Below are 12229 nucleotides of genomic sequence, written 5' to 3'. Positions count from 1 at the left end.
GTGGAAAGGATTCTTCTGACTCGAGGCTGGGGCACTTTTCACTGGCAAGTAAGCTGAAGACCCTGCTAGTATCCAAACACAAGAATAGTGTTGGCTGCCAGTGAGGCAAGACACACAGAAACAGAGAAAGATTTTAAAATACATACATTGTAATACATTGTAACAAACACAATATGACAGAAGGAAAATTTGTAACAGTACCCTGTGTAAGGTACACAGGAAAGAGGAGCTCTGTGTTCAAATTCTAGAGTGCATATCTCTGGTAGGAATCATTACTAGTTTCATTATGGAAGCAGTAGGATTTGAGCTGTCCCTAGAAGGAAGAACAGAAATTCCACAGGTGGAAATGAGGGAGGAAGAAGATCGAGGCAGAGGAAATGGCATATGTAAAAACAGGAGGGTTAGGAAAGTGCCTGGCCTGTTCAGGGAGCAGTCAGAGTGGATGAAGTGTTCATATGGGAAGGTGAGAAAGATAAGGTTTTATTGAGGCTAAGGAGGCTATTGAATGTTGAGATCTTGAGTTAACTATGGTGCATCCATTGAAACTTTCTAAGTAGGGAACAAGGCCTAAGAAAAGTAGCATTTCAGGCCAAGTGCAGTGGCTCATGCTCGTAATCCCAGCACTTTGGGAGGCTGAGGTGGGAGCATTGCTTGAGCTTAGGAGTTCAAGACCAGCCTGGGCAACATGGCAAAACCCCATCTCTACAAAAAATACAAAAATTAGCTGGGCATAGTGGCATGGGCCTGTGATACCAGCTACTTGGGAGGCTGAAGTGGAGGACTGCTTGAGCCCATGAGGTTGAGGCTGCAGTGAGCCAAGATCGTCCCACTGCACTCCTGCCTGGATGACAGAGCAAGACCCTGTCTCAAACAAACAAACAAAAAAAGTAGTATTTCAGAATGACTCAGCCTCTGGTGCGTACTGATTAGAAGGGGATTGGGGCAATGGACAGGAATACAGACAGGGAAATTGCTGGGGTAGAGGCAATTAATGAATACATTAAATCAATTAAAAGGTTCTGAAACTAATCAAAGTATGATAAGGTTCCTTTCTGGACTACACTGATAGCAATATGAATAAAAATACAATATTCTCATGATGACCTTGGAGGACTGTTTTCTGTAAGTCCATTCTCTAAGCTTATTCTTTACATCTTTCATTGTTTTTATTTCTAAGCTTATTCTTTAAATCGAAGCTTATTCAATTTTTTATTTCTAAGCTTACTCTTTAAATCATTGTTTTTATTAAGCTGTTATCCATTGTAATTTCCTTATTTCATGGTTTCAGATTCAGGATCTTACATGCTATTTAAACTAAGAGTTGAATAAATGAACACCTCTCTTTTCTGAGAACTTTTGCTTCTTGTTAATGACAGTGTAATTAGAGACACTAACTCTGTATAGAAAACAACAACAATATAAAAACTGCTCACCACTACTCCACGTGCATTAGGAAGGCTAGTATCAAAACAGCAGAAAATAGCATGTGTGAGGGAGGATGTGGAAAAACTGGAACCCTTGTTTACTGCTGGTGGGAATGTAAAATGGTGCAACTGCTATGGAAAACAGTATGATAGCTCCTCCAAAAAGCAAACCTAGAACTACCATATGAGGCCGGGCACCATGGCTCACTCCTGTAATCCAGCATTTTGGGAGGCCGAGGCAGGCGGATCACCTGAGGTCAGGAGTTCAAGACCAGCCTGGCCAACATGGTGAAACCCCATTTCTACTAAAAATACAAAACTTAGGCATGGTGGCATGCACCTGTACTCCCAGCTATTCAGGAGGCTGAGGCAGGAGAATCACTTGAACTCAGGAGGTAGAGGTTGCAGTGAGCCAAGATCGTGCCACTGCACTACAGCCTGGGCGACAGAGTGAGATGCCATCTCAAAAAAAAAAAAAAGAAAAGAAAAAAAGAAAAAAGAATTACCATATGTTTCAGCAATTTTGCTTCTGTGTATATACCCAAAAAATTGAAAGCAGGGATTTGAGAAGACATTTCACAGCAGCATTATTTATAATAGCCAAAATGTGAAAGTAAACCAGGTGTCCACTGATGGATGGATGGATGAATAAACAAAATGTGTTATTTACATACAATGGAAAATTATTGAGCCTTTCAAAAGAAGGAAATTCTGACATATGCTACAACATGATGAACCTTGAGGACATTATGGTAAGTGAAATAAGCCAGTCACAAAAGGACAAATACCGTATGATTCCACTTAAATGATGCACTTAGTAAAAATCAGAGAGGCAAACAGTAGAATAGTGTTTGTCAGCGGCTGGGGGAGGAGAAAATGAGAAGTTGTAATTTAATGGGTATAGAGTCTTGGTTTTACAAGGTCAAGAGTATGGCGATGGATGATGGTGATAGTTGTACAACATTATGAATGTATTGAATACTGCTGAACTCTACACTTAAGAAAGGTAGTTAGAGTAGTCAAATTTGTAAAGACAGAAAGTAGAATGGTGATTGGGGAAAAGGAGGAAAGGGAATGGGGAGTTAGTGTTTAATGAACACAGAGTTTCCACTTTGGGAAGATAAAATATCTGGAGATGGATTGCAGTGAGGGTTACACAACAATGCAAATACTTAATGCCACTGAACTGCACACCTAAAAATGGTTAAAATGGTAAATTTTATGTTACCATAAATTTTTCTAAACTGCTCATCGGAATAAAACTATATTCCAAAATGCTAGGGTGTTTTATAAAATTTCTGCTCCAACAAAAAGAAAGGTGCTAGTGTTCCTGAGGACAAGATGCGACCCATCTCTATGGATGGGAATGAAGACAACAGAGGAAAGGATCGTCCGGAGGTGTCCGGGCTTGCAAAGCAGCAGCACGCCTAGGTTATCTCAATGCTGTGGCCCTTTGTGCAGATGACAGGACAATGAGCACACCCACTCTGAGCAGAACCTCTCCATCCTGGCAACCACCAAGGGGCGCCAACTGCCAGAACCGCTTCCCAAGGCTAATGAGAAATTCTATGTGAAGCAAACACAGCCATCCATTTCCTTCTCAGTAGACAGCTCCCCTGCTCTGTACAGAGGTACAGCCGGGATGCTCGCTGCAGTGGAGGAAAATGCTGCCACCACATCTGCTGCTTCACTGATAACACATCATCTCCCACAGTGCCTCCAGGGCCAACTGAGGAAGTGAAGGCAAAGAACCTCATTATTCATCAGAGCCCAAATGGGCACATGCCACCCCACCTGCAGGCAAACCAAGAGCTGTTGTGATATTAGAAACAAGAAAAATAAGTAAAGAGGAACTGATCTAAAACCTCTTTGTATTACTTCTTAGGGATATAAGCTGTGTTTTTCCATCTTCAGTTATGAGAATGAATTTCAACATAAAGTATCACTTACAGTACTGAGATGGTTAAACACCTGTGAGGAGAGATCCAAGGAGAACACAAAATTTCTGAATACTGAAGTCTGTCACCCAAAATAAATTGGGATGGTTTACAAATGGTTCTGCTGAAAACAGTGGTAAGGGTTCATAGACTACTGCAAAACTCTTCTGTACTTTTAAGCATTTACAACACTGGAATTTTTTTTTCCTGCTGGGCTATAAGCTACACAGAACAAATATTGTTCTAAAAATAAGTGAGGGAAAAGTTTTGGGAAATTAAACAACCTTTCTCTGAAGCCCCAAAGGTTGATCCAGATTACAGTAAGGCTCTGGATGGGAAGAGAAGGGAACAGTGTCCTGGTATCAAACTCACCATATCAGAGACGAGAAGAGAAAAAAATCAAAAGTATGTTTTTATCTTTCTAAATTTAGGCTAGAACAGTGATTTCCACTATCCAACCAGCTGGGGTCCTTCAGTCATTTATTCATTAATTATTTAACAGGAATTTAATCTACACATAAAAATCAAACTGTATGTGTCTATCAAAGAAGCCAAAAAAATTTACCAACTCCATAAGTGGTAGTTATAACTATGTGGTTTTAGTATGCCCTCAATTTTTTTAGCTATCTTTGCCTTAATGGCAATTCCCAGATAAAAGACAACCATTTGGGATGATAGTATTACTGGTATGCGTTTTCCAAATTTAGTGAAGCTGACAGTACTTCACATTTCTTATCCCTCGTCCATCCCCTGGGCTCTTAGGTATACCCAGTACCAAGACTCTAGTGCCCTCATCAGGTATGTTCCCTTGCACTGGGCTTGATTCAGCTCACATATTCTAGCACAGCAGAGCAAAAGAAAAGGAAACAATTCCCTCCTCTAGGTTCTCTTGGACCATTGCTACCTCGTAAATCTGGCTACTAGCTCCGGATTCATGCACCACTCAGAGCTGTTTTCTTGTTCCCAGCAAGCCAGGGCAGATGTCCAAAGACAGAGCCTTGGGCTTTGGAGAGAAAGCCTCTGAACTAGAGATGCAATGCAGGTTACCATCCACGTCCTCATGGGATGGACAAAGACTCCATCAGAAACAGAAAGACCATTTGCATTCACAGTCTTGTGATCTAAGACCTCTATTTTCCAACATTCCTTGGACCCAGACAGCTGAATTTCAAGGTTTCGAGAGAAGGCTAGTCCATAATCATATGACTAGCAATGACTAGCAATCCTAAACTCATACACTACAATCCACTCCTGGGCCCCATCATTTACCCAAGGCTTCCCCTGTAGTATCTTCATAGGGGAAATAAAGATGAAGAAAAGAAAAAACACAGAAGTCTGAGTTAGAAAGTAGTAGGACAGTCTCCTACGGTCCATCCAGACTGTAGGTAACATTTCTTCTTTTTGATTTTTTAGTTATAATTTAAAACAAGGTATAAATTTTACTAGGTCCAAATGAGGTAAATCAAGGGCCAGGAAAGAACTTCCTAACAAACTATTTTCCGTAGGGAAAAATATCCTGGTTCTCCTGAAGAAGACCAAAAATTAATGTAAATTACCACATATGCATCTCTCTCTAGGATGCCTGGATGGCAAGTCTGTATTAGGGAGAACTGTTTCCTAATAATTGTATCTATGCCAAGAAGAGACTAGTCAATCTATTTTTAACCTTCAACCTAAAATACAATTTCTTGTATTTTATCTGCTTCAACCTGTATGGATAATTTAGGGACGAAAATCCAGGGGGCAAGTCTTCAGAAACAGATTTACTTGAAGTGCACTACAGCACTCAACAACTTAGGCAATATGAAAACACAACCTCTCAACTAGGACAATCCCTCAACTTAAAATGACCAAGTTTTGTCTTAGTCATACAATTATTTGTGAATTTGTATATTCTGTAAATCCACAAATAATTCAACATTAGATTTCAACAGAATGTGTCACTAAGCAAACGTTCAAGTATTATAAAGCGACTGATATTCTGGAGAGGTTGGGGGTAAACTAGCCAGGTTATATATTCTTTCATAATAGTAATTTTAACTTACATGTTATAACATAAAAGTGGAGTAACAATATGTATGCACAAATTTAGAGTATTCATATATTGGTTGAAAACTGTCCACAATGCCCATTTCTGTGATTAGGAAATAAGAACATTGTAAATTAGTTTTTACTTTCTTATGAAGACTTTCACTAAGCCATGTTACACTATTTTGGGGTGGTAACAAATTGCTTGAATCAGTAAGAACCCTAATTGTATACTTTTTGTTTTCATTATCATTTATCTATACAAAGCTAATCAAAATACCCATTCATTAAGAGCTATCAAAAGAGATTATTTTTTCAGATCATTCAACCATATTAAAAACAAATAAAAGGCTAAGTATTGCTATGAGGATTTAGAGATCTTTGGATATCTAAGCAGTTCATAAATTGTCATTGAAATGTACAAGAGGGTTGTAAAAGACATTATGTTTATAATTAAGAAAAAAAAACAGGAAGAAAATAGGTATCAAAGCAAAGGAGATTTCCGGAAGAATGAATAGATTATATTTGACAAGGGCAATAACCCGCCCAATCACATCTTTTGCTCTCATTTGCTATAAATATACAAGCCAGAGGAAGTACAGCTCACTGTTTTAATTCTGTGTTGTCTAAACCTCCTAGTCTTACTTAATACATCAGGACATATGGTAAGACTTTCCCTACATTCAGAGGATTTATAGATACCCCACAACAACAAGAACGATCCCCTAGTGCTAGTGAAATATTCTAACTCAGATATTTAAATCCACTTTTTAAAATATTTTTATTCTAAGGAGTTCTTCTCCCAAATGACCTATGTTGGTTTCATTTTTAACATACATATAAATAAATACATAGTTTCTCTACTCAGTAGAAGTAGCTATTTTAAATCCGGTATAGATTTTTGACAGCAAGATTCATAAAGTTTAAAAAGAGCAGTCACAAACACTTGGGAAATTAAATTTACATGTGTATTTACAACATACAAGCAGTCAGGCTATATCTGTTACTGTTTCTATTTCCTTAATATAGCTTTTATTAAGAATAGTTTTCTTTAATGCTGACTGGAAAATCTCTGCAGCATTTTCTTTCATTTTCAAAACACCATAAGGTTAGCACACTTTATTAAATAGTGACTGAAGATATTAAAAAGAGCAAGTGCTATGTATCATAAATATTTGATAAAGATGTTTACATTATCAATACATGCATACATGCATACATCTTCATTCTACCATCATATGATATAAAATACTTATATTGGCTTGTAAGATCAGAATTGATGTACAAATCTGGCATAGCCCAATTGTAGATGTTATTCAACCTCAGTGTTTGTACTCCTTTTTGGAAATCAGCTTCTGCCTCATATAACCACAATGCTTTGGAAGCTAAAAGTGTAGCACATCAAACAATGACTTGTTTGAATAATAGAGATTTAATCGAACAGCAAATTATCCTGCATTCCAATGAACATAAAACCCAAGGATATTTCTTAGGTCGTTCAGTGAGCAACAGAAAAAGTGAAGACTACAAAAACTTTAAATAACTGTAAAGGAAGTGTCATTTATACAAACTTCAACTACAAAGCAAACAAGCTATGAATTTCCATGTTGTCTTCTAAAATACACTCATAGTTTCTGTTTCCAAAGGTCCATTTTTCAAAGAGCTTCTTGTTTTATCGACATTATTCAGGAGTTTATATTAGATGAGGGGGAAAGAGAAAAAGGAATTTCAAGAGGAAAGATTTTTATTAACTCAACCCTAAGGCTAATCTGTTGCATGTGTAGTTTCTACACTAGCAAACAACTTGTAGGAAACAACACTGCAGCTGAGAGCAGCAGAGCTGGAAACTGTTCCCCTGGGTATGATATCACAAAATGACTTTGCTCTATTCCTTCTCCAGCCTAGCATTATGGCTCAAGCCTGCACACAACCATCACGCCCCCAGGGCAGCTTCATGTTAGGTGAGGGCCTTCTGCTCCATCACTCTCCCTGAAATCTTCTGACCAGAAGCAGCTCAACCAGAACAAATCAGCCCCCATTCTCATTCTCATTCTTTCCTCTTGCTAGTTCTCTCTCTCTCTCTTTTCCATTTTTCTGTGTTTCTTTGCCTGGCAAATTCTGAATGGCATTATCTGACACCACACAACTGGATGAATTCACACATTCATTCATTCTCTCTCTCTCTCACACACACACACACTTTTACACTCAATATTCCAAGTGCAGATTTACTGAATTTACATCATATAAAATAGCTGATATTATTTGCTTTTATCCTCCAGTTTTACAAGAAACACTATGTTTGTAAAAATGCGAGGAGAAACTTTTAGCATGATTTCAGTTAGAACTTAGCTAAATCTATTTGAGGTTAAAAGCAATATCCTACTTTAAATCATATAACACAAAAATTGCCAAGCACACACAATAGCTATAGAAATCCAGGGCAGTAACTTTGTGATTTCTTAATATACTCGATTACATGCAAAAAGATCTCCAGCTCATTAAAAACCCATTTTTTTAAAACGTGCCACAACTTACAACTATGTATTATATTTCTTTTGACTGGCAAACTGAGGGACAAAACTAAGTACCTTCAATGAAGTTTTTTCCCCTTAGAAGCACAAGAATAGAATATGATTCCTCCAAACAACATGAGTTTTCCATTTCCAAACATTCTCTGGATGCTTGTAAGAACTTTACCTCTCAAGTCTTACATTTATTTCTAGTTAAAAGGTATAACTAACACAATTGATAATCTAGTAATGCACCCCCAATCCTAGGCATCACAGCTAACTACAATCCCCTTTATATTAACTTCCCACCATGTGGAGTGAATGATTCAAAACTCATATGACTTGGGATAAAGGAAAAATCCTTCCTGAATTACACACTATAAAACATATGAAAACTGGACAGTGGTGTTGCTTAAAAGGTTTTGTTTCAGATTCTGTAACAGAGTAACATATGCTGCAGTACGATGGTGCTGAGCTTTTCGGTTGCCTAATAAGACAGCTCCCAGCAGAGCATTTCCCATGCTTTGGAGTGACATCTATCAGTGGGTCTCGGGGAATCCCAATGCCACTTAGCTTTCTTCAGCACCACTCTCTGAACAGCTTCTGTCCACTGAGTGGTGCAATCCTAACAGGTCTCTGGCATACAAAGTACATTGTTCAGATAAGGGAATGGTGGGTGAACAATGATCTTTGCTGTCATTAAAACCAAATCATCAGGTATTAATTAACAGCAGGACTTAACCACCACAAATGCCAACCAGAAATTTAAATAATTGGCCCCCACCAGACACAAATTTAAAAGAACTGACACACTCTCCATCACAGGCAGACTCTGCATGGCATGGTGCTGAGTTTTATAAAAATTCAATTAACCCAAATGTCTATTAGACGGATACATAAAGACCAGGGTGAAAAGCTATTATGCATGTTGGAATTTGTGATGTGTAATCGTGTTAATTTACTGTTTGAGAAGAAACCCCGCTATGTGTTAGTGATTATATAGTAATCAGGAAATTATACAGATATTTAGATCATAGAAATTAGTTTATGAATGGCATAAACATAATGCTACCTCAGCAACGTAATGAGATAATCAGCTAATTTCTCAAACCTGATCATATGAAGCAGACCCGGGAAGAATACTTTTCAGCGGTAAGTGGGAAAAGGTGTAGCAAATAATTGCTAAACTTCCAAAATTATTCTTCTTCAGGGCCTACATGTGATATTCCATAATTTCGTTCATCTGTTCTGATGCAGTGAAGTGCAAAAACATCCTCCAAACCAAAATATTGTGAAAACAAAATTTCTTGAGATGACTTGGCCAAAAAAAAAACCCCCACCAATAACAACTTTATAATTCTCACATATTACACATATTCACAAGGTACAGACTGCACCTCTCTGCTGGACATTGAGTTGCCAAAAAACTCTGCCACATCTGTCGGGGAATGTCAGTGCACTGCCCCTTCCTTGCAGAGACTTCACAGACACAGAAGCAAACCCCTAACCATCTCCACACTCTGGACTCCAAGTGACGGGAAGGCGTTAAAATCCTGCGGGACTCACCCTTCCTCCTTCAAAGGAGGCCCAGAATCAGCAACTCCTAACCAAAGCCAAGTTCATATCACCCACAAGAAAGCAGCCGGCACATTTCCGATCTACTTGGTGAGCCAAACCCCAAAGGATTAAAAAGTTTCAGGAGGCCCCAACCCAGGACTAAACTTAGGCTTTCTCCAGTGGCAAAGCCTAAGACAAGGGAAGCTGGAGAAAGCGAAACCTCCCTCTCTGAGGATCCCTGAGAACCCACCACCCTGAAACCAACAACTGGGACCCAGAGCGCCTCTGCCTTGCTCGGGCGGCCGTCGAGCCCCGCTGCCCGCGCGCCCGGGATGCGCCCTCCTCGCCGCGGGTTCGCGCCCCCAAGGGCGAGGAACTTACCGCACCGCTTGCACAGCACCCGGCTGACCTCCTTCTTGAGGTTCCGGCCCGTCTCCAGAGGGGGGAAAGAGGCTCGGAAGGCGGCCGGCGCGCGGCTGGTGCTGTTGGCGTCGGGCTCCATGAAGAAGATGTACCTGCTGTCCTCCTTGAGCCTCCCGCAGGAGGGGAAGGCGGGGTGGCCCCAGGTCCCCAGGCGCACGGTGAGCAGCGAGTCCTTCTTCAAGCCCCCGGCTTTCACCGCCCACACCTGGTGCACCTTCACCAGATAGGGCGCCTCCTCCCCGGGCTCGCCGGCGCTGGGCACCGGGGCGGCGGGCCAAGAGGGCACGGTCCCGTTGGCGGCGAGCAGCGGCTCCTCGGCGGGCGGCCCCAGCGCCCGTGGGCCCGCGGCTGGCGGCTCGCGATCGCCGCCCCACGCCCCTGCCTCGCCCGCCGCCGCCGCCGCCTTCCTGTCGAGTGCCCCCTGCTGCCGCCGCTGCGGGTGCACCTTTCCCTCGATCACCACCGCGGCGCGCTGAGCTAGCTCCTGCACCGATCCCACGCTGGGCGGGGACGAGTAGCACACCGAGGCCCCCGCGGGAGCCGCCTCGTTGCCGGCCGCCGCCCCCGGCGCCAGGGCCGCGGTCCCCAGCAGCAGCAGTAGTGGCAGCAGCGGCAGCGGCGGCGACGAGCGGGCGGCGGAGCCGGGGCGCTGGGCCCGGGGGCCGGGACGCCCGGAGCGGCGCGGGGCGCGTCGCCATCTCATGGTGCGAGGTGCGTGCGGGCTTCTGGCTGTCGGTTCGGACTCTGCCCGGCTCTCTCGCGCTGCCTCCCTTTTCCTTCCCCTCGCAGCACCACTCCTCCTCCTCCCCCCTTGCCCTCCTCCTTTTATTTATTTATTGGGGGTGCAGGGGTAGGAGAGTTGTTTATGGGAGGAGGAGGGGGGAAGAAGTGGATGGAACCACAGAAAGGCGAAGAGGTATAAGGGCAAAAAAAAAAAAAAAAGGCAAAATAGAAAAGGCAAAAAAACCGCTGCCGCCGCCTCGGTTACAGGGAGTGACAGGTCCCCCCACCCCCCGCGCCGCCGCCGCGCCCGAGCCCTGCTGTCGGGGCTGCTGTCACCGGAGGAGGACGTGGAGGTGGAGGAGCTGCTCCGCGGGTGACAGTCCTTTGTGTGAAGTGATGCTGCGGCGGCTGCTGGGGCTGCGAGCAAGCGGCTGGGAGAGAGCGCGAGGGAGAGAGCCCTGGAGGCGGAGTTGCGTGCCTGGAAATCGCTGGGTGGCCGCGGCGGCGACAGCGTCCTGCGCCTCGCCAGCCTGTTTACCTGTAGTGCCAACTCGGCCCGCGCGTCCTTTCCCCATGCTGCTGCCGGAGCGGAGCGGGACCCGCGAGTGGGTCCTCCTGGGCGTCCCCGTCCCCGCGCGCCTCCTCCCTCTCTGTCGCCCCAAGTGCTGCAATGGGAGGACGGGCAGCAAACAGGCTGCAGTCCGAGTGGGCTGCGGAGGTTTACTGGGGAGTGAGAGGTGACGCTTCAGTGAGCAAGGACCTGTAGCCGGCGCAGGATGCCCAGGCGCCGGTGGGAGGCAGGCAGAGAGGGGCAGGTGGGACCCCGGGCGTGCGGGTCCTCGGTGCAGAAAAGTTTTGGGTGAACCCGTTGCTTGACACTTAAAAGGGAGCAACATGTTCGCAGGCGACAAGCAGCGATTAAAACAACAACTTTATAACGCTCTCTCTCCTTGCAGCGCGCACACACAGTGCGCACTTCAGATGTGACGCCTCCTCTACTCCATGCTCCTTTGATCCTTCGGTCTTCATGACCCCCGCCTTTTCTTTTACTGAAATTCCTGCTTCACCATGACTTTATGACATGTGTGGTACTGCTGATAGGAGCATAGTTTGAATAAAATATTTGCTGAACGAGGCCATTTTGTACAAAGTTTATGGCACTTTGTCAACTAATGGGTTTTGCAAAAAATAAAAATAAAAAGTGAAATGAAAGAAGCTTCTATGGCTATTGGAACAAAAGATCCCAGGCATAAGGAGTTGTAGGTATTTAACCTCCACCTGGTATTGTGCCACCTGAATACCAAGCTCCCCCAACTCCACCCCCATCTGTCCCCCTACCCCCACATGTCCTGCCAAATTTAAAGAGCTATGTCTAAAACAAGAATCCATCCTCTCCCGGGATATTCCTTTCAACAAATGCCATTCCACAGAAAGGGAACACATTTTTAGCATTTCAAGGTAAATATTTTCTCTCATGTTCTTTTATAGTGAAAAATATATTCAGTGACCTCATAAAACAGTTAAAGTTGTTATTCAATGGGCGATAGATCCACATTGTGAGAACTGAAGAATTTTAAAGTACTCTTACTTCATAATATCTTTACTCTGGGATTCTACGTGTTGC

At 43.2% G+C, this 12229-nt stretch overlaps 1 protein-coding gene across 4 annotated transcripts in view; it reads right to left on the bottom strand.

Annotated features, from left to right (window-relative positions):
* The window catches only part of NRG1 (neuregulin 1), a 1128445-nt gene extending 1117718 nt beyond the window's left edge, over window positions 1-10727 (bottom strand). For all 4 annotated transcript variants that reach the window (XM_063607166.1, XM_055116444.2, XM_063607167.1 and 1 more), the window contains exon 1: window positions 9841-10727. In XM_063607166.1, the coding sequence (XP_063463236.1) occupies window positions 9841-10585 (745 nt within the window). In that variant the 5' untranslated portion in view covers window positions 10586-10727. The remainder of the gene's footprint in view (window positions 1-9840) is intronic.
* Between the last annotated feature and the right edge of the window lie 1502 nt (window positions 10728-12229).

Source organism: Pan paniscus, chromosome 7, assembly GCF_029289425.2.
Source record: "Pan paniscus chromosome 7, NHGRI_mPanPan1-v2.0_pri, whole genome shotgun sequence".
Taxonomy (NCBI): Eukaryota; Metazoa; Chordata; class Mammalia; order Primates; family Hominidae; genus Pan; species Pan paniscus.
Note: the sequence above shows the minus strand (reverse complement) of the source record. Positions and strands in the feature narration are given on the sequence as shown.